Raw genomic sequence first — 22,173 nt, 5'->3', positions numbered from 1 at the left:
GAAATCTTGGTATTTTTTTATTCCCAAAATATGAATTTGTAAAGTAACTAAAGCTGTCAGATAAATGTAGTACTATAAAGTAAAAAGTACAATAATTTTCCATGAGGTGGAGTAAAGTGGCATGAGAAAAGTAATGAACTTAAGTACAGAGTAAAGTACAAGTACCTCAAATGTGTACTTGAGTAGATGTACAACCCCCCAGATGTACAACCTTGTGGCGGTACTTCATTAGAGATTCCTGTGTTGCAGGTGTGGGACGTCAGGATGCGCGGCGCGTGAGTCATGGCGTCCACACTGTCCACGCTGCAGCTCGGTGGGCTGCGGGGTCTTCGGGCCAAACTGCTGCGGCGCCGCGACCACCAGCCGCTGGTCGTGTGCCTGTCCGGCCTGTACGGCTGCCGCTGGGGCCGGGACGAGAGGAGCTGCACACGGCCGGGAGGCTGCTGCTGCGACAAGGTCAGAGGTCAAGATGCGCACCGGCCACATGCTGGGGGGCACCAATTGGTGCAGAGTGCATGAATCCTAAAGTTTTAGTTTTTAGAGTCTTACTGTAACCAGGTGGAACTGATGAAGAGGTGACTGGGGTCCACCGAAGGGGTTATAAGGGTACACCCGCTGGGGAGCCGGGATAGGCAGGACTTCCTTCCTGTGTCTTCGCCGGCGTAAGCAAGGCGTCTTTCCTTGCCTCCAGCGTCACACGTGACTGTATGCATTGGTATGTATTTGTGAGCTGGGTTACCGGAGCTTCTGTTGGGGGGGGGGGGTCTTTCCCTGGTGGGCGGTTACGGATTCTCAATTATGTTTTTATTTTATTTCTTTTTCAGCTTGTGAACCACTGCCTTGGTCTTTTGTTTATTTCCGTTTTGTTATTGATTTCTTAGCCCGTATTGCTTGTGAACTCCTCCGGCTCGTCAAACCAGCTGTCACTGGCGACCCCAATAAGTGCTTGTCTCAATAAAACGAGAAAGCTGCATAAAGAACACTGACTCTTTGTGTGTGTGTTTACCTTTACACTATCTGGACCGGGTCTTTGCGGCAACAGGGTGCTACATTAAGAAAATAAAGGTCTGCAGAAACTGATGGAGAACTTTACATTTAAGTTATGTTTAGTTAGTTAATTTAACCCCATATTTCATGGTATATACTGTAATACTGTATATACTGTATGTAGATCATTCTGGTGAATGATTATGTTCACGCTCTGTATGCACGCTACGGGACGCTACGGGAAAGTGCACATGTGCAGTGGGGTTCGGGTTCTGTGCGCGCACCTCCCGTCAAGTTAAAATGTTAGCCTGTTATACTCGGTTGTATTCAAGTTCATATGGTTTCTACAAGTTTATGAAATAAACAACCGGCTTGGATTTAAAGTAAGGACTCGAACGGGAGCGTTCATTTGTTTACGCAGCAGAGGTGAGAGCGCCTGGTGAAGATGGAGCCGTCATCGTTCTGGCTGAATCCAGAGAAAACCCAGAGTGCTTGAAACGGAAATTTCGGGAAGTATGTAACCCTCAATGCAACAAAACTATGGAGACACACAAATTCCAATCTGCCGCATCTATGAAATGACTGAGGAGGGTAATAAGGCTCTAGCCCAGCCCCAAACAGCTACTACTGCTGAAGCAATTCAGCCAAACTCCAGTGGTTGGTACAACAGGTCAAGACCTAAACCTCAAGCAGGCCAACGTGAGGCAAGATCCATTGCAAACTGCAATAACTGTGGAGGCAGCCATGCCGCACAGAGAGACAAATGTCCTGCCTTCGGGCAGCAATGCCATATCTGCAGGAAATTTAATCATTACAAAAAATGCTGCAAGTCCATGTCATACGGACAAGGGTACGTAAAGAGAGGGGACTGCGGAAGATCAGTGCACCAGTTAGAGCTACAAGAACCCGATGACAGTGCCAGTGACGACACTTTCTATGTGGATGGTCTCATAGTGGACACTATCAATCCTCAAACAGAAGGACAAGATGAAGGATTTGTTATACTATATACATGACCGGCCAATCGAGATGAAGGTTGACACGGGCGCAAAGTGCAATGTAATGTCAATAGACACTTTCCGACAGCTGGAGAATGGCATGCGACCAGTGGAACAAGGTAAAGATATCAACCTCGTGGCTTATGGAGAAAAAAAAAGAAAAAGAAAAAAAGAGCTGAATCCGCACTGTACTCTATGGGACGTTGTATGTCTAGTTGAAGTGCGATGAATGTTGGAATGTCTTGCAATATGAATGTATAAGTTGGTTAATTACCGTTCAAGTATATTTAAAGATGGTTGTTTGAAACTGTTACTAATTTCTATTCTATATAACAATGTCGCAAAGTTAAAAATTACAGCTATGTTATTATCTTGTTAGTTAATGCCCAGCCTTCCATTTGTTCTCTATGGAAGGCACGAACTAAAGAAAGGGGATGTAGATCATTCTGGTGAATGATTATGTTCGCGCTCTGTATGCACGCTACGGGACACCGTACTTGGGAAAGTGCACATGCGCAGTGGGGTTCGGGTTCTGTGCGTGCACCTCCTGTCAAGTTAAAATGTTAGCCTGTTATACTCGGTTGTATTCAAGTTCATATGGTTTCTACAAGTTTACGAAATAAACATCCGGCTTGGATTTAAAGTAAGGACTCCTCACTCATTTCGACACTGTATGTAGTTTATATACACTGTATATACTTTGCATTTTTACATTTTCTTTATTATTTAATTTTCTTAAATTTAATATGTTCTGCCGTGCTATTTTATTGTATTGTATATATTTGTCATACTTAATATTTGTATGTTTACTCTGTAACTTTGCTCGCTGCTTCTATCTATCTATCTATCTATCTATCTATCTATCTATCTATCTATCTTTCTTTACATAAAAACCTGATTTTCCAAAGATTTTATATAATAAATCATGTCATAAATAGTTCATATTGAGTGAAGCTCACCAGAAGAAAGCGTAGTGAAGGAAATATTCACAGGTTTTACTATTTTAAGTGGTAATAATACAAGTATAAATCCTGCCTCCAATACTTCAGAGGTATTATCAGCAAAATACCATAATATAAAACGTAAAGAGAACTCCGTTACATCCGCTACGTACATATATCATTGGATTATTACAACTGATGCTTTGACACAATAAGCAACATTTTATTTGTTCAACGTATTCAGGTGCAGTTCATTTAAATAGTTTCTATTAAAGTGGATCCAATTGTTGCAGCTGTTCATGTGTTTTGGATGAAGCCGTCTCAGAATGAAAAGTTATTTGTAAATGTATTCGAATTTAAAAGAATTTAGTAATTTCTGCGTTATTTGTTGAACTGTGAAAATAAAAAGATTTTATGTCACGATGATTTTTTTAAATAATTTAGTTTTGAAAACCTTTCCTGGACCTCCTGGCAGCCTCCAGAGGGTCCACAGACCTCTTTTTTAAGAAGCACCGATTGCAACCAAAGGCCGGACAACTATTTAGAATACAAGTCAATAATGCAGGCAAACAACTGACAAAAAAAATGATAATCTTGTTTTATTGTTATGGATTGTTTACTGATCAATATCAAGTAGAAATAGACAATTAATGAACAATTAAATCCATTTCATAGTTCATGTTATTTAACTGTTGTCAGAGAACAGAGCTTTATCTTTATTCTTTTACAACCAAACTTTTATTGTTTGAAGTCCTCTCTCTCTGGAGGTCAAAGATCAGTCATCCGTCTGCATGGAAACAAGGTGATATATATAAATAGAAGAAAAAAGGGCAGTTTAAATAAAACAATAAATCAACTTGTGTTTCATGTTTCATGTTTTCTGTTTCCGCTGTCGGCAGCTGGAAGGAGTCAGCTTTGCTCTGCTGGTGGCGACGTTCTGCCTCACGCTGGTGTTTCTATACTTCTGGGGACAAGCCAAGAACGACTACAACGACTTTGACTGGTGGGTTTAGTTTAGTCCTCCTCCCTCCGCGTGTCCATAGGTTCTTTATGTTTATGTTTATTGTTATGTTTATGTTCTTTATCGTGTCGATAGGCTTTATATACTAACTCATACTGACTGGGTCCAGATTTAGTTTGCTAATACAAAATAAAATAAAAAAGTCGATTACTATTCGTATTGTTTCCTTCACAGACATTTAAAAAGGCACACCAATGAATATTCACAACTATATATATATATATATATATTTTTAAAGTGACATATTAAAATAAAATACATTTGATTATAATAAAATATAAATAAATAAATAACCTTAATTAAAAAAAAACATATATATTGTTTCGGTGGCAAACCCATATATATATATTTTTTGTTTGTTTCGGTGTACATTATTACACCGAAAGCTGAGACACACAAGTGTGTTCTAACAATTTAAAAGGGCACAAAGTGGTGTTGCTTTTAGTCTCTTTCTCTGAAAGTCCTCTAAATAATAAGTAAATGTATTAAAAAAAGAAACTCGTAAATTAAGACTAAAAACAGAATACGAATATAAATAAACTGATAATTTGATTGAACAGAATATCTGAAACATGCATGTTTTGCTCAAAGCACAAAATTGGTACGATAGATTTTGACATGAAGAACTTTGTGTTTCACCAGTAAGATTTTACTATAACATCAAACGTGCAGCACTGACTTAAATCACGAACAGCACGTTTTTTAAAATGTTTTTAGTTGTTTTTTTACTCGTGTGTCTGAATCGTCTCTTGATTATTTATTGTTTGCAGGTTTAACTTTGGGAACCTGGGCTTCTGGTTTCCTTGGTCTGTGGTGCTGCTGGTCATCACCGCAGTCTTCTTCACCTACATCACCTTGCTCATGGTGAGGCTGCAACACAACTTTGTTTAATTCCAGTTTCACCACACAGTCCAGTTTCTATAGAGAGTAAATCCTCATATTTAAAGATGTTAAAGCGGCTTTCACCTAAAAGAAAACAAGACAACGCTTCACATAAAGCATGAAGCCATGTTCATTTGAATGGGAATGTCCTTTCTACTCCTATTTTATTTCTAAGCTTTTATATATATATGTGTATGCAACTGTCGGTCTGTGAATACTGCTTATGTTTATACTACGACTTTCTTCAGTTTATCACACATCACATTTAATACACGATTATTATTTTATTGCAGCTGCTGGCTGTGTGTTTGCTGTCAGAGGGCCAGAAGCTTTATTTACACTGGAGTCACAAGGTACCTGTGTTTTTATTTACAGTTTTGTACAGTAAAGTTTTGTGTCTGATTGTCCTCTTGCAATGAATATTGTGTTCACCTTAAATACGACATGTTTCAGCGTTGGCATGCAGCTAGGTAAATTTTACTCGAGTAGCGCACTGAGATTTGGCGCCATCTAGCGGTGAGGTTCCAGGTTGCAACTGCCTGAATCTTCTGTGTGCCGAGCGTGTAGGAGAACGACTCTAAAGAGAGAATATATATAATACTTTTAGTTACATTTTCAGTTCAGGACTTGTAACAGAGTATTTTCACCGTGTGGTATTAGTACTTTTACTTAAGCAATAAGGTACAAGAGGAGGCAATACTGTATCGTCAATAATGTACAGTTCAAGGGTGTTGTTAGGCCCGACGCGTAGGCCCGCCTTGGAGTATATCACTCCCAGTACCCAAAAAATTATAAAGTGTAAGAAGTATATCTACTATTGTCACCATCTTGAACCAGACACTTATGTTAGCATGCTAACAATGATGGCACACAAACAAACAGATGATTATTCAAATTAAATCAAGTGTCGCGTTATAGCGTGCTAACATTTGCTAAGGGACGATAGAACGTCTACTTTGAGCATAAGTGCCTTCGTTAATGTGAATATATTTAAGCACGGCAAACCCTTGAACAGTACATTGTAAATAAAGTACTGCCTCGAGTACCTTATTGCTTTTATAATAGTTACCTGCGACATTATAAATAGTAAGCTGCCTTTCAGCACAAAATAGTTGTAGCCACCAAACGTTGTGTAGAGAGAGATCTTTATTACTCAATTTCATTTACAGTTTATCACAAACTTACAAAACAAAAAAAGAAATAGTAAAAAAAAAGGAAAAAGCACCAATCACAAGTTCAAAACCATAGCATTGTCTCTGACTGCATACAGAATGTCCTTCAGAGCCCAAATGTCCACACAGAAGTCTGTGTTTTTTGTCCGTCTCAAAAAAACAACAGCCTGCAACCTGAGCCGAGCAATCAGCATGGCCCCCATGTACAACCCTCCACTAGGGTCACCTGTCCTTTTGTCTACCGGGGGTCTGTACAGGGACCAACAGCCCCCTGGAGAGGATCCCCTGCCAAAAACCTCAGTCCACCTTGACACCCTCACCTCTGCCAGAGAACGCAAGATAGAGGCCTTCCCAACCTGGTACACTGCTTTCCTCCCCAGAACATTAGGGTCATTCAACTGGGCCGCCCTCAGCGACAGCAGGATTTCCTCTTCATCCTTCCACTGTCCCACCGCAGGACAGACAGCCAGGGGTCTGGCACAGAGCTCCTCCAGCAGCCCGAGCAGCAGCCTGCTGGACCGGATGATGGTCAGCTCCGCTAGATACAGGATGGAAGTCTTCATTATATGACCCAGCTTCACACAGCCGGCCTCTCAGTCTGGATCTCCGGCTGACCGACGGCAGGACCTGGGATGTAGTGTAGCTGCTCCCAAAGCGTCCAGTCCTCCTAAGCAGCACACAGGCAGCATCAGTCCATGGCAGGCCCAAACTGTACAGCAGACCCATTAGCAGTCTGAAGGCTTTGGTGCGTGAAGCGATGAGACCAGGTCCTGCCCTCCCTCCTGTACCGGTAGGTGCAGCACTGCAGCTCTCAGCCAGTGAAGCCCGGACCAGAATAAGTCCATTCTGCTTCATGATAACTGCAGTGACCACTCTCCTCTCCTGGTCACTCCCACCATTAATATTTAAAGAATTTACCCTCACCTTGTGCATTGGAAAATTGAAAAGAGCAGTGACGTAGATAACAATCAGTAACAGACAAACTAAGTGCAGCACATCCATCACAGACTCACTTGGGCCTTTTAACCTTTTGGAACCTTTGTTCCTAGGCATTGTCTTCCTGAGAGTCGTCAGGTGTTTTCTCAGCCGTAAACTTTCTTATCATCTAATCTCCCCACCCCTTTCTGTATGGCTAAGACACTCTTTACAAATGTATCTGCATCAGGGAAATGGTCTAAAACGTTAACGGGGGGGAGGGGGAGAAGACCCCGGACACGGTGACCCGGGTGGAGGGCACTGCCAGCGGGGAAACCTGCAGGTATACGCCGTTCAGACGCCATCCCTGACAAGAAACACGGTTTTATGTCTCCAAAAAAACTATAAACAACCCAAAAATTGCAACAACTCAATCACACAGTGAACTATGAATGAAATGAGAATAAAAGTTGAGAAAAAAAAACAAAAAACCTCCCATTAGAGGTTTTCCAGGCACGTCCAACTGGTAGGAGACCCCGGGGAAGACCGAGGACACGCTGGAGGGATTATATCTCCCGGCTGGCCTTGGAACGCCTCGGGATCCCCCAGAATGAGCTGGAAAGTGTTGCGGGTGAGAGGGAAGCCTGGGTCGGCCTGCTGAACCTGCTGCCACCGCGACCCGACCCCGGATAAGCGGCTGATAATGGATGGATGGAAAAAAAAAAAAAACATTTAGCGCGCTCACGACGCTCTCCACCACCACCCTCAGAGAGAGAGAGAGATTCTGTGATTTACTGACCAGGCCGGTTGAAAGCAGGGTGCCTTGCGTCGGGAAATTACCGACGGTAATTATCTCTCACTGGAAATCGTCACGATTTTGTGATTAGCTAGCAAACCTTTCTTAGTTTCCCGGTTTTATACATTTGCTCCCCGCTAATTAGTCTACTCGCTCTTGCTCAGAGCGTTATCTGCTCTCCCCCATTATTCACCACTGCCAGTCTCATCTAAAGTCATTCCCCCCAAAATATCAAAGTTTACACGAAACATGTCTGTTTGAAATGACAACTAACGGTCGCGCAAAATCTACCTGTTATTTTGAGTGCTGATACAGAACGCTCAATACAGTACACCCTGTGACTCACTCTCAACCAATCAGAATGCTACAAATCATGACTGAAAATGTTGGTGGATAAATGACACGTTTCCTTTTTTCAGATTGGCATCCTGCTGAGTCTGACTTTCTCCATCGCAGCCACCGCCGTCTTAACCGACCTGTGGAGGAAAGAGTGGACAACTCTGCTGCTTTCCTTTCAGGTGACTCCTCCTCCTCCTCCTGTGAGGCACAGTGGACAATCGAGTTCACAAGCACAACTCAGAGGCAGGTGACAGGCAAAGTTCTTTAGTCATGTATTCAGGCAAGGGTCAAAACCAGGAGATCAAACAAACAGGCGAACAAATCCGATAAGGGGCAGGCAAAATCCAAGGTCGGCAAGACAGGCAAAAACGGGGTCAGAACAGGTAGGCAGAAAGTACAGAGATACGCTGGAGAGTTTTGGCACAATGGACAAGACAATCTGGCAGAGGACACATGCAAGTGAGGGGACCTAAATAGTGAGCTAATGAGGGAACGGGCTGCAGGTGACGGTGATGAGGGGTAATCAGGCGTGAGTGGCAGGATCTGGAATGACAGGAGAGTGGTTAGAACTGACAGACAGGATGAAAACACTTAACATGACGGGGAATCCGTGACACCTCCCCCTCACCACACCAGGCTATGTTTTGTGTCCTGACTCCAGGTAACTGCTCCGTATCTTCATGTGGGAGGAGTCTTACTGATGACGGCGCTGTCTTGGCCAATAGCGTTGCATTTCTTCCGTATGAGCAGCATAGGTGAGGCGGAGTTTGTTTCATCTGATTTGCATAAAAGTTGTGGTGATGCTGAATCAATAACCTCAATGTTACATCTTATTTGCTTTCTTGCTGAGTGTTAGATGAGAAGAGGGGTTCCACCCTTGAGTCTGTTAGCTAAATATACAGCCAGCAGACAGTTAGCTTAGCTTAGCACAAAGACTGGAAACAGCTAGCCAGGTTCTGTCTAAAGACAGACAACTTGCTACCTGCACCTCTAAAGCTCAATAATTAAGACGTTGCTTCTCCTTTAAGGAGACACACAACAGGTGAATATATAACCATGAAACTTCCCCAGTACGATTATTTGTAACGTTATTACACGTTTTGTGAAAATGACTGTTTAAATATGCAAATATCCAAATTATTTTTTCATATTATTGACATATTAGAGTTAAATGTTTTTACAAACTGACAAAGTAGTGAAATAAACTGCGAAATGTGTATTTTGGATGTTTTCTTCCCACTTGTCTTATAGAAGACATGTTGCGGAAGAAAAATAGAGCAAAATCTCCAAATTAGACAATCTTTTCATTTCATTCTTAGGAAAACACATTACCCAAAATGCTGATTTATTCCCTTTAAGAATGAAACAAGTTATAATGAACCAGTATATATATATATATATATTTCTAAAGAATAATCCTGAAGCAAATGAGAATAAAACCACAATAACTCCACATCGGAGTCAAGAGTCTGTTTGTGTTTCAGGGAGGCGGGGCCTAATCCTGGGAGTCTACCTGTCCATCCTGTCTGCCCTCTACCTGGTGCCCCTCGGTTTGTATTCTCCTTGTATCAAAGAGGACGGCACCCTCGGCCCGGCACCGGCCCTCATCGGCCACAGAGGAGCGCCGATGGTGAGCACGGGGGCCGTTAACGGCACTGAACACAAATATACAGGATATAAAATAACTAAATCAGCTAATTTGTTCTCTTGAAATTTTCTTACTTTTACTCTCTTACTCTTACGTTGTTTATGATGTTTTAAGTCTGGTTGATTTAACCTGTTCCACTCTAGGTTCCCCTTCTACAGCTCATATCACCACGATATGAAGACCAGACCCTATTGTCATTGATCTCTAACAAATCCGCAATTCCTTGCCTTTAAAAAACAAACATAAATAATAAAATAATGTTTAAACTTATTTTCAGCATAAATATGATCAAAAGTCAAGAGTCTGAGCAAGATTCCCCAAAAATGACTCCTCGATTGCTCCCAAGTTTTTTCAATTGTATTGTTCGGTGCCTTCCCATCAACCCAGAGTAATACTGCACATCTTTAGAAAGATTACGACCTAAAGCATTTAAATCTAATAATCACAATAATCACAAGCATTGAGATTTTCATATTCAGAAATTGAAAAATGACCTACTTTGACCTGATCCTTCCTTGCACCATATTAAACTGCATACCAAAATGACCCCCTACTTCCGCATTTGCCATCTAACACGCTTTCAGAAGAGTCTGAGGACCAATGAGATCGAAGGATCTCGGAACGCCCCAAAAAAGCAAAAATAAACTCCTGGTCTCTATTATCGCATCATAATTTGTGGATGCCTGCTGTAGCCTCCGGAAGAACTTAGCCAAACAACTTCTCTCGTTCTCGGAATTTATTTTCCCTGATCACAAACAAAGTAATAAATGCTGCAGTTGCAAAAGCAGGGGGTCGTCCAGTCAACACGCAGGTTTAGCGTCCAAAAACACACCGAACAGCCGGAAGTTCGGCTCTTTAATACACGGTTTTCCGTCATGAACATCTAACATTTAATTGGCTCTAACATTTCTAAGAGGAGGAGAATCGTGTCCTCATCTTTTCTCACAAGTCTGCTTCCCTAATGTCAATATACTGATAACATGTGTGGGTGTTGTAGTGCAAAGCGTGGAACCTTGAGGAACAGACCACCGGACGTTTCTCACAGACAATATTTGTTAAACTGACCTTGCACAACCTGAACTCTCATAGACATAAGAATAATGAAATGAAGAATATCTACAGCACATAACGATTTATATTATCATCTCGTTTCGCAATGTGGAGACACTAATACTGGTCAGAAAATGATCTGGATTGATTTATCAGACTCCATCAGGCCCGTACGATTACAGGGATGTGTCTTTGACTGAAATCCGCCGTTGTAAGGGGGACTTATGAATGTTTTAGTGAAACCTTATAATCGTTTAGGTATGTTAAAGAGTTTACGGAATTATTCAAACTTAACGATCTTTAAAAAAAAAAAAGGAAAATCACAAGCCTCTTCTCACAAGGGTTACGGTACTTTAGAAATTCAAATTAATTAAATCAGAACTGTCGATGAGGAGATAGCACAGTTTTAGTTTTGAAATAAACACAATTCTCATTTTCGGCAGAAGAGAAAAAAAGAGCGTTGGGCTTAAGGCTGCGCTGATCCAGCTTGATGAAAGACTCCAGCCCCACTAAACTAGATCAGGAGAATAAAGAAAATGGAAATACATACAGAAATTAAAGAACCAAATTTGCACTATTCCCACGTTGTATTGCACCGCTGTTTTTCCTCGAGATAAATAAAGTTCTGAATTAAGATCGGAGCTGCAACTAATAATTATTTTCATTATTTATAACGACTCTTCAGGTAGCGTGCTTAGCTCAAGAATTTGTATTCAGTGTCACATATGACACTTGATATTAAATATTTAACTTCCTTCCTCTCCCTGTTTGTTTGGAGCACAAGGACAGTGCGTTCCCCTCTTTAGCTCTGCAGAATGTTTCCTCCACGAGCTGAAAGACGATCTGTTTATTGATTATTTATCGTGTGAATCTGTCAGCAGCTGGCTCCAGAAAACACCCTGATGTCATTTGAGAGGGCCGTTGAGGCTGGAAGTGATGGTCTGGAGACGGATGTCACCATCAGGTCAGTCGGTAGATCAATGTTGGAGGTGAACGTATGGAACGTTATTGGCTTCTGATTTTTTGATTTCTGAGTACTACTTTGCAGTTAAATATTTAACATGTATTCCAACACTTTGACATAATAAGGACATCTTATTAATACAATTCAGTATATTATTATATATATATATATATATATATATAAATTATACAAATTGTCAATATTTGTGTTTTTGAGCTATGGAATATATATATATATATATATATATATATATATATATATATATATATATATATATATATATATATATATATCAGTGGCGGGCCATAAGGGCCTGCTAAGCCTTCTCTGCTGGCCTAAACAGAATCACAAAGTTTAAATTTAATAAAATTGTAATTAAATTTTGTTGATAATCATTTTTTTAATAATTAAAGGTTATAGCTAATTCATATATATATATATATATATATATATATATATATATATATATATATATTTTTTTTTTTCACGAATGCACTACAATTATTTTTCCTTATTAGCTTATTTTCTCATTGCACAGACCCTGTGTTCCTCTGTAGCCTTCAGCCTGCTGCATGGATCGGCCGCTGTTTAATGATCTGGTTAACAGAGCTTATCCAATCACATTTCACTTCTGTTTCTGTATGAACTCGAGAGCTGATTAAACTATATGAGATAGGGCCTTCTAGCATCTGTTTTGCCATAGGGCCCGCGTGACCATTAATGTGCGCTGTGATTGGTCAGTGTGTCAGTACACACCCTGGAACTGAAGCGCACTGATAAACTACAATCGCATCGCTGAACTTTTTTTTTAAGGAGAGCAGATGGACTTTGTCTTTAATGAACAGCATCTGGTAAGTTTCCAGCTTTTTGTGTTTCTCATCTGCGGTGGCATAAACGCCTCCAACCTCGCTGAGGCGCTTATGTTATATAAATAACATATAATATAAATCATAAATATATCATGAATATATTATAATAAAATATCAATATAAATATCATATTGAAGTCAGGCATGTTCCTGACAAGTTTCTTCTCCATGGAGAGCATAGCCAGAGCATTAAGGCGATCCTGTGTCATGGTGTTTCTCAGGAAGGTCTTGATCCTCTTCAAAGTACAGAAACACCTCTCGGATTCAGCTGTTGTCATGGGTGTGGTGATGAGGATCCTGAGAAGACTGACAGTCTCTGTGAAGGTGCTCTGAAGGTTGTTCTCCATGAAAAACTGGTACATGGGCACTGCACCACTGCAAGCCTTGAACTCGCTGTTCTCATGACGACGTGCTGGGTGAAGGAGAACCGCTCTTTGGCTTGCATCAGGATGGTATCACATACCTGTAAAAGATAAATAAACTTAAATTTGCAATAAAGATATTTTGATGAAAGTGATTCTGATTGAACACATGCTTATGTCCAAGTCAAGTATTTTAAAAATGCAATGCATGTCAAATCTTACAAATAACTTTAGATGATGGGAAATTATAACTACATCATCAAAATGTATCAGACGGTCAGTTACCAGCGTGTCCTCCCCTTTTCAGAAAACAGTCGACTATGTTATTGAACAGTTGCTAACTTGCCATTTTCAAAAACAACTAGGCCTCTTCTAGAAATTGACTTGGTGGACACCTGAATAAGCATGGTATTAATTAGCCGCATTTTTTATAGAAATCTGATCTTTTTCCTTTTAAAATATTTAAACAAATATCAGTGTGATGTTTTCTATCATATTCATTCACTTTGATGACTAGGCCCATGTAGGCTTTTACAGACTGTTGGACGTGAGCACCTCATCTTTCTAACAACAAAAGCTTTATCAGCTAGTAGTAAATATTGTAGCGACCCTGGGTCAGGAAAGCTACGAGACGTTGCTTGCTTATTGTGTGTTTATTCAGTAACAACAGAACAGGCTACTGTGGGCTGTAGCCTACGCCAAAACAACATTCAAAACCTTGTAACATGCTTCACACTCTGCTCCCGGTCATAGCCTCCTCTCCACAGGCTCCACAACAACAACAACAACAACATCCCACCTCACTCGCTCTGCCGATCACAGGCTGCTCATAGGTAGCTACGATGACTGACAAGCTATACAGCTCATGAGACATTCACTGACCTCCTGAACCCAGTAATTACAATAACCAGTATTCTTATCTAGAAAAACTTCTTCCTGTAAACACTAACACTTTAAATATAATAGGTTAACATTACATGTCACTCAGTCCGTTACAATATAGTTATTTACCAGAGTTTTCGAATGCTGTCTGTGAACCTCTGGACACGTCCTTTAATGAAGACAGGGTCGATGTTCCTATTCTGCAGCTGGTTATATAGCATGTCCACATTTGACATGATCTTGCCCCGTCTGTAACTAAACAACCGTTTCCTCTTTGTGTAGCAGGTTAGTGGTTAGCTAGCGGGCTAACGTTAGCTCGCTAGCTAACCCCTCGCCGCTGCTTGGTTCCAGAGGGCAATGCCAGGAAAAACGCGTAATCCCTTATAACCTCCGACATGTCCACATGTGCTGAGCCGGTCTGTTGTCTTATGCTGAGTTCAGGAGGTTGATCTGAGCCCAGTTATTTCACCAGGAGTTTCTCATCCAAAGCGAGAGACGGGTAGAAGAGAACACACAAGATGAGAAGAGAGACTAGTTGTGAACACGCACTGTGGGCCAACTGAGAATAGCCCCTCCGGAAGTCTTTTTTAGGGCGCTGATTGGATAAATTGTATGTCATTCATTTATATCTTGAATCAGTGATTGGCTAAACTGCGTATAAGACCAGTCTTCCTTGGGCCAAATCGATCTGGCCCCACCACGTGCATGGGGGCAGCTCAGAGGTGCACTAGCAGAGGAGACAAGCAGGAACAGCATATATTTTGCACATATATCCTATTTTACAAATATTACTGGGTATATTCCATAGCTCAAAAACACAAATATTGACAATTTGTATAATTTATTAATATTTTTATAATTAATAAAATTATAAATTATATATATTTTTTCTTCTTCTTCCTTTTGGTGGCTCAAGGTGGCCCTTTATTGGCCGGCCGCCACTGCTGATATGCTATTTTAGTAGCTTGATGGAGTTAATCCATGCGTGTCCTCCTGGTGTCTTAATTATTCAGACAAGTGCTTATGTCCCTTACTCTCGTAGCTGTCCATGTTGGATCGGTCCACTTGATTTAAAAAGCAAGCATGGAAAGTCAAATATGGTGTTAGCACGACTGCATCCAGCAGCTAGCTTAGCCAAACCTTCCTGTTGTAGCTTAGCCATCTGCACAGAAGCTCAAGCTGCTCCCTTTCACGCTAGTCTGTTGTTTTATGCTGAGGTCTGGTTGATCTGGGACCAGGTGTTTTACCTGTAGTTTCTCCGCCAAAGGTCTTCTCTCAAACAGGTGTTGGAGGAGAGATTATACAGAGTTAATGTTTGGTTTTCTGTGAAGAGCAGTGCTCGCACTCGCTGCTGTCAAGTTGTTATAATGGGTGGCGTGCGCCTCGTCTGCCCTGAGGAGAAGGAGAGACGGGAACCCTCTATTGGACGGTCGCCACTGGGTTTAGGGGAGTGTTGCCTCCTCTTTCTCATGATCCTCCTCAGGATCCTAATGATCCTCTTCCTCCTCATTGATCTTGCTTATGATCCTCATCCTCTTCATAATCCTCCTCACAATCCTCCTCATGATCCACCTCCCACCTCACCTGAGATTGGGCCCAACTCTCGCTCACTTTTTACACCTTTGTCACCCAGCAAGTGAAAAATAATCAGTGGCGGTACACCGACTTCAATGATATCGATATTACATAATACTGTTAAGATTTCTCGTCGTATCTCGGTTGCAGCTTTGACGGGGTCCCGTTCCTGATGCACGACCACACGCTGCGACGGACCACTGATGTCCACCAGGTGTTCCCCAATCGGACGGACGCTCCGTCAGCCATGTTCACCTGGACCGAGCTGGAGGACCTGAACGCCGGCGCCTGGTTCCTCTCCGTGAGTCACGAAGGGTAGAAGATGTACTGCAGTACTTTTATTGACTTGAAACTAGAGATTGAGACATAAACTCATATTTACAATGTTTACTGAGGAAATAAATGAAGAGAGAAGTAGAGTCATTTATATAGACTTCTGTACAACCAGAGGAGTCACCCCCTGGTGGTCAGGAGAGAGAATGCAGCTTTAACACATGAAGCATAGATTTCTATACAACCAGAGGAGTCGTACCCTGGTGGTCAGTAGAGATAATGCAGCTTTAACACATGAAGCATAGATTTCTATACAATCAGAGGAGTCGCCCCCTGGTGGCCAGGAGAGACAATGCAGCTTTAACACATGAAGCATTGACTTCACTTTCGATGTCGATGTCCTTGAGCAAGTCACTTGACCCTAAATTGCTTTCGTAGCTGCGCCTCTGGTGTATGAATGTAGATAATTCTGGTGTGGCACCTTGCATGGTAGCTCCTCTCATCAGTTTGTGAATGGGTGAATGATGTCATGTAGTGTTAAAGCACTTTGAGTGATCGAAAAACTAGAAAAGCGCTATACAAGTACGGGTCCATTTACCATTTACACGTGGGAGTTCATTCGTCATCAGGACGACAACGCGTACTACAAAAATCAGCTGCCGGATGAAGAACTCATTGACCTGCTGGTTATGTCACAGTGTTAATTGGGTATTGATCGTCGTCCCTTTCAGCACAACCCGTTCGGTACAGCCGGCACTCTGGGAGCAGACGACCAGCTGCAGGCGGGAAAGCAAACCGTCTGCAGCCTGCAGGCCTTCCTCCAGCTGGCAGCTCGGACCGACAAATGTGTCATCTTTGACCTCTACCGTCCGCCCAGAGGTCACCCGTACAGAGACAGCTGGATCCAACGCACGCTGGAGGTCATCCAGAACGAGTCCTCCATTCACTCCTCGCAGGTGAGCTCTTTATGGAGCTTTATAGTGAGTTTAAGCTCACTGTTTATCCGTCTGGTCCCACAAATATAAGATAACATGAAACTTTACAGTATATCCTGAGGGACATTGCTGTGCAACAATTGCAATAAAAAGTGATAATCTGCGATAATACAAAAATAATCTGGACACTATTAGCCCCAAGGTGTCAGAGGCCAACAGTATTATTTACACCCGGGTGTCTATAACATGGCTGAGAAAAGCAGCCATGTGTCAGTAGCCAACAATGTAAAACATGTATCCTACTGTGTCCTACTGTGGGCTTCTCATAAACTAGAACTAATAATAAAAAGTATAAAATAACAAGTTAACGAAGTGTAAAAATCTTCTCCTAAATGTTAGTCTCCTGCAATAAAATCAATTCAACCTGATCTGTAAACGCACCTTTTCGCTCTTTATACCACAAGTACTAATACTATTAAATATTTCTGCCAATATTATTATTAATTAATTAAGTAGCGTTTTCACCCTGTTGAAAATAGACACTCCGTTAAAATGATGGATCGCTTGCCGTAATTGGCACAGGTTCGTTTTCTGCACAACTAAATGTTGTTTAATGCGTCTTTATTGATATTATTGTGTGTGTGCGCGTGTGTTTCACCAGGTGCTGTGGCTGCCCTCAGACCTGCGAGCTCTGGTCCAGGACCTGGATCCTGAGCTCCAGCAGACATCGGGCACTCGGCTCTCCCTGGAGGAGCTGCAGAGCAACCGCATCGTCACACTCAACCTGCACTACAGCTCCATGTCCCCCGAGCTCACCAGGTGTGTGAGTATCAAAGATGGGACCCCTTGCCCCCCCAACTCTGGGTGGTTTTGCAACCCACCATTACTTCTTCTCCTCATGTGCAGCGCATACGCCGCTGTGAACATCAGCACCAACCTGTACGTGGTAAACCAGCCGTGGCTCTTCTCTCTGGCCTGGTGCGCCGGCGTCCAATCGGTCACCACCAACGCCCCCCAGCTCCTCAGCACCATGAGCGCGCCTCTCTTCCTCATGGTAATACTTCAGCTGGGTACACTCACTCAAGTACTGCACTCAAGTACTCACTCGAGGGCAAAAATCTTCTTTTCAGATGGAGGATGTTTTCTGGTAGTTCAATAAATAGTCTAACATTAAATAACTAAATGGTAATGTTTTGTGTGTTTTTATTCAGAACTTTAGTGAAAAATGAACTTTAGAGGAAAAACAAATATATATACAGCGGGTAAAATAAGTATTGAACACTTTCGACATCTTTGAGCACTTGAACATCTTTCTAAAAGAGCTATTGACATGATATTTTCACCAGATGTCGGTAACAACCCAAGTAATCCATAAATGCAAAGAAAACCAAACAAATTTATTTAATACTTTCAGCTCTTTTAGAAATATATTTACTAAGAAAAATGGTGACGTGTTCAATACTGAACACATCACCGTTCAATACATACCGCTGTGTGTATATATATATACTTATTTTACCCGCTGTGTGTGTGTGTGTATATATATATATATATATATATATATATATATATATATATATATATATATATATAGCAGTGGCGGGCCGTCAGAGCCTGCTAAGCCTTCTCTGCTGGCCTAAAAAGAATCACAAAGTTATATTTTATAATTTTATTTTTTTAAACAGCTGGCGCAGGTAGAAAATCCACGGCCCGCCGCTGATATATATATATATATGTATATTTCCAGCTACACACCGACTATGTAAACATGCAGGCTCACAAATACTTCAGACTAAGACAATAGTTTGATCAGATTTTTTTTATTTGAGTGAGATTATGAATGATTAAAACGTAATTTAAACATCACAAGGTCGTGATTTCTCAATACAGTTTCCATTGAAAGCCAATAAATCATCATGCTGAACTATACACGGCTCTAACTTGTACTTTCTAGAGTATTTCCATTTTATGTCTTTATACTTGTCCTAGGTAAATATTGTACTATTTACTCCACTACATCTTGAGTTTCATCTCAGAAGACAGTTTTTCATCCCCTTCCTGTCCAGATGAAAACCTTGTATCTCCAGATGTGTTGATGCTGATTGTTTGTGATGAACTGAAGGAAGTGTTTCCTTTATGTGTTGAGAAAATCCTCTTCAGCTAAATACACTCTTTAAAAAGCCACTTGGATCAGCTGAAAAATGCATCGTGGCAACGCTGAAAACAGGCTGTTTGTTCTTTTTACAGATACAAACATATGATGATTTTATAGAATAAACTAATTAAAAACATGCACATTAACATGAACATTAATGCAGCAGTGATATTTATCCAGAAACACCAGATATTAGACAGCTAAATAAAGTCTTTTATACAACCCAAGTATTCAGCTCCCTTTACTGAAATGAAAGTACTAATATCACACTACAAGTAAAAGTATTACAAAAAGTACTCATGCTGCAGTAAAATGTTCCCTGTTAGTGTTTTAACTATTTATACACAATGTTTGTGGATTAATACTGCAGGTGTGTATTGATGTAAACAAATGCTAGCTCAATTTAAACTTGTTTTCATAAGGAAGAAGAAGAAATTATCCTTTATTAATGAATGTCTCTGGATTAATGAAGGAAACTATCAATAAACCTGTGAACCAGGTTTTCTCTTTATGAGGAGAGTTATACCGTAAGAGTAAAAGAGGCTCAAAATGATGTATTATAAGATATAAGTACAAAAATTGGGTTGTTTTTTTAAAAGTACATGTAGATGATATCTAGGTGGGAAATACTGACTTCCTTTTTTATTTCCGTGTGTCTCTCAGAGTCCAGACGTGTACAACATGATGTGGATTCTCACCGACCTGGTGTCCCTCGTGCTCATCTTCATCATCTTCATCTTTCACTGGTGAGTCTGATGGTTAAAAACTACACAATGTGAAAATAGAAGTAGAAGTCCTTCAGTTTAAGTATTACAAGTATATAAATGTCCCCAGAGACTGTACTAATATACATATAATATTATATATATATAAAATAAATATTATAAATATGATATATATACATATTATATTTATTATATACAATACATATTATATAATATATATATATATATATATATATATACACACATGTATATATATATATATTAGGGCTTATATTAGTCGAAATTATTTTAATCTGTGATTAACTGCAAATTATTGCATTAGGCGCCAAATTCAAAAATGAATGAAAAACTAGTGTATTGCACGCTTTTATTTTCGAACAATATAACAGGCACTCTCGGAGCAACAGCAGGTTAACAACAGTACATCAATATTTCTTTAGGATAATTAAATTAAACACCCTACTGAATATAAAATTCACGACTGATGGCGCTGCCTGCATGACAGGAAAAAAATTCTGGGGTCGTGAGGAGAATTGAGTGCTGCTTAATCTGTAAAGCACAATGTTTTTCAGTATTTATCTACTGATGAGATAATCTCAAGAACAGTTAATTTTGTATATATGAATCCTTATGAATTGCACTTTTTGTTTAATTTATTTTTAATTTGTGGAAAAGCTGCTCCTCAAGACAGTGACTTTTCCATAGTAAAGTGTTTGTCATATATTCAGTGAGTGTGTATTCTCAGTTAAAGGTAGGTCATTTGAGTCTTTTTGAAACTACTTCTTAGTTGTTGGACTTTTTTGTTTGTGCATGAAAGTTGATGAGTCTGTTTAAAAATGGCTGAAGATTCTGAAATGTTATGCATGTTGTAATACCTCGTGCACTTTTGGGTTTTTAATTAAATGCAGCTAATTGAGTGTAAAAAGGAATAGTTCCCTCTATAGCATCGCCACCAGCTGGTCGTTTTGGTTTATCATTAAACTTGTTTTGGTGTTGGCATACATATTTTGTACTATCTCAGGTTCAAACTACACCATCTTTTCATAAAATAAATTTGAGAAGTTGAAAATTGTCCCTCCATTGGGGTCACAGCATGTCATTCAGGGGTAATGGTGGGTCCTGGAGCCAGACCAATTGAGAATCACTGATATAATTAATACTTTAATTTAACATTATTAAAAGGAAATGCAACAAATCTTCACATTTGTGACGCTGGAACCGTGAAATTTATTTCCATGAAAAGTGACAATTATCAGAATGGTTGCCAGTTAATTTTACTTATTTACTTTAGTAAACTGTTGGGTCGTTAAATGTAAAACAATATACATCTGAATTAGTAAAGAAACATGAACATAACGAGTATAATAGTACAATATTTGTCTCTGATTTAGTGGAGTAGAAGTATGAAGTCGCATGAAAAGAAAAAGTACTTGAGTTAATGTACATTCAACCACTGATCACAGAGCACGGTCACAGGAAAGTCTGATCTGAATAAGAGATGTATAAATATATAAATATATTTTACTTGTTTGCTCGAAGGTGGCGAGAGCGAGGAATGTCTTTCAGCTCGAGCAGCAAAGTCACACTGGACAACGGAACTTACAGCAAGTTCACCCCAGGTCGGCTTTCTCACTTCCACGGCCTCCTACTGTGACTATATGAAATACTATGATTTTGATCTTTTTAATGATGTACGACATGTGATGTATACTATGACTTTTTTCAGGACATTTTTTTATGATGGTATAGTATGTAATTCTTTTAACCCTCGCGTTGTTCCGGCAGGACCGCGGCTGCACGGCGGCTGGGTCATGAAGACCCGAGCTTCCCCCAGCTGTGGAGTGTGGGTCAACGAGACCCCAGGACCGGGACTGCACGGCGGCTGGGTCATCGAGACCCGAGGACCGCGGCCGGGTCAACGAGACCCCAGGCTTTAGTTGTCTTTCTTTTTGTCTTCCAAATCTGAAATAAAAAAATGTAATACGACAATAAGACTGTACTACTGTTCTGTGTGCGTATAATAGCTAAAGAACAACACTGTCGACACAAATCGATTAGATATAGAAGGGCGAGGGACAGAATCTCTCTCTCTCTCTCTGAGAGGAAGCATGGCGGTGGAGAGCTGAGAGTGTGAGTTGGAAGTGATTTATATAGTATTTCGTAGCTAAAGTGGTTAATATAGTGTGTAGTGTAGTGTCACGGTGGGGTTGTGTGTTTTGTGTGTACGTGGGGTTTGTTGGGTTCGTGGTTGTTTGTTTGCGGCTGCTCTGCTCACGCCGGGCGGCGCGGCACGCAGCATGGACTACAGCGGCCTGACGCGGAGACACGGGGTGAGAATAGCGGGCTTCCGCTGCTCCGTAGAGGAGTGCGGGTTGGCCGTGGGGCGGGTGGTGGGGCACGGCAGTGTGGTTTCCGCTGCCCGCATGAGCGGAGGGGTGGTGCTGTTCGTGGACAGCGTGGCAAAAGCCAACATGGTGGTGGCGGGCGGGGTGCAGGTGAACGGCAAATCCGTGGCCGTCATGCCGCTCTCCGCGCCGGCGGTCCGGGTTACGGTGTCGAACGTGCCGCCGTTTATCAGGGACGAGGCGCTGGTGAGGGAACTGGGAAAGCATGGTAAGATTATGTCCCAGGTGAGGAAGGTTTCCTCTGGGTTCAAGTCGCCATTGTTGAAGCACGTGGTGTCAT

At 41.0% G+C, this 22,173-nt stretch overlaps 1 protein-coding gene across 1 annotated transcript; it reads left to right on the top strand.

Annotated features, from left to right (window-relative positions):
- Nucleotides 1–282: 282 nt before the first annotated feature.
- On the top strand, nucleotides 283–21,425 carry LOC306753871 (glycerophosphodiester phosphodiesterase domain-containing protein 5-like; the record flags this gene model as incomplete). Its single annotated transcript, XM_079237786.1, has 15 exons — nucleotides 283–456; nucleotides 3,826–3,929; nucleotides 4,718–4,811; nucleotides 5,123–5,182; nucleotides 8,132–8,230; nucleotides 8,713–8,806; nucleotides 9,536–9,681; nucleotides 11,631–11,713; nucleotides 15,551–15,701; nucleotides 16,405–16,629; nucleotides 17,270–17,427; nucleotides 17,515–17,662; nucleotides 19,427–19,509; nucleotides 21,028–21,107; nucleotides 21,274–21,425. 15 exons carry the CDS (start codon nucleotides 283–285, stop codon nucleotides 21,423–21,425), a joined length of 1,851 nt encoding a protein of 616 aa, XP_079093912.1.
- Nucleotides 21,426–22,173: the final 748 nt, after the last annotated feature.

This window comes from Taurulus bubalis (genome assembly GCF_910589615.1).
Source record: "Taurulus bubalis genome assembly, chromosome: 2".
NCBI lineage: Eukaryota > Metazoa > Chordata > Actinopteri > Perciformes > Cottidae > Taurulus > Taurulus bubalis.
Note: the sequence above shows the minus strand (reverse complement) of the source record. Positions and strands in the feature narration are given on the sequence as shown.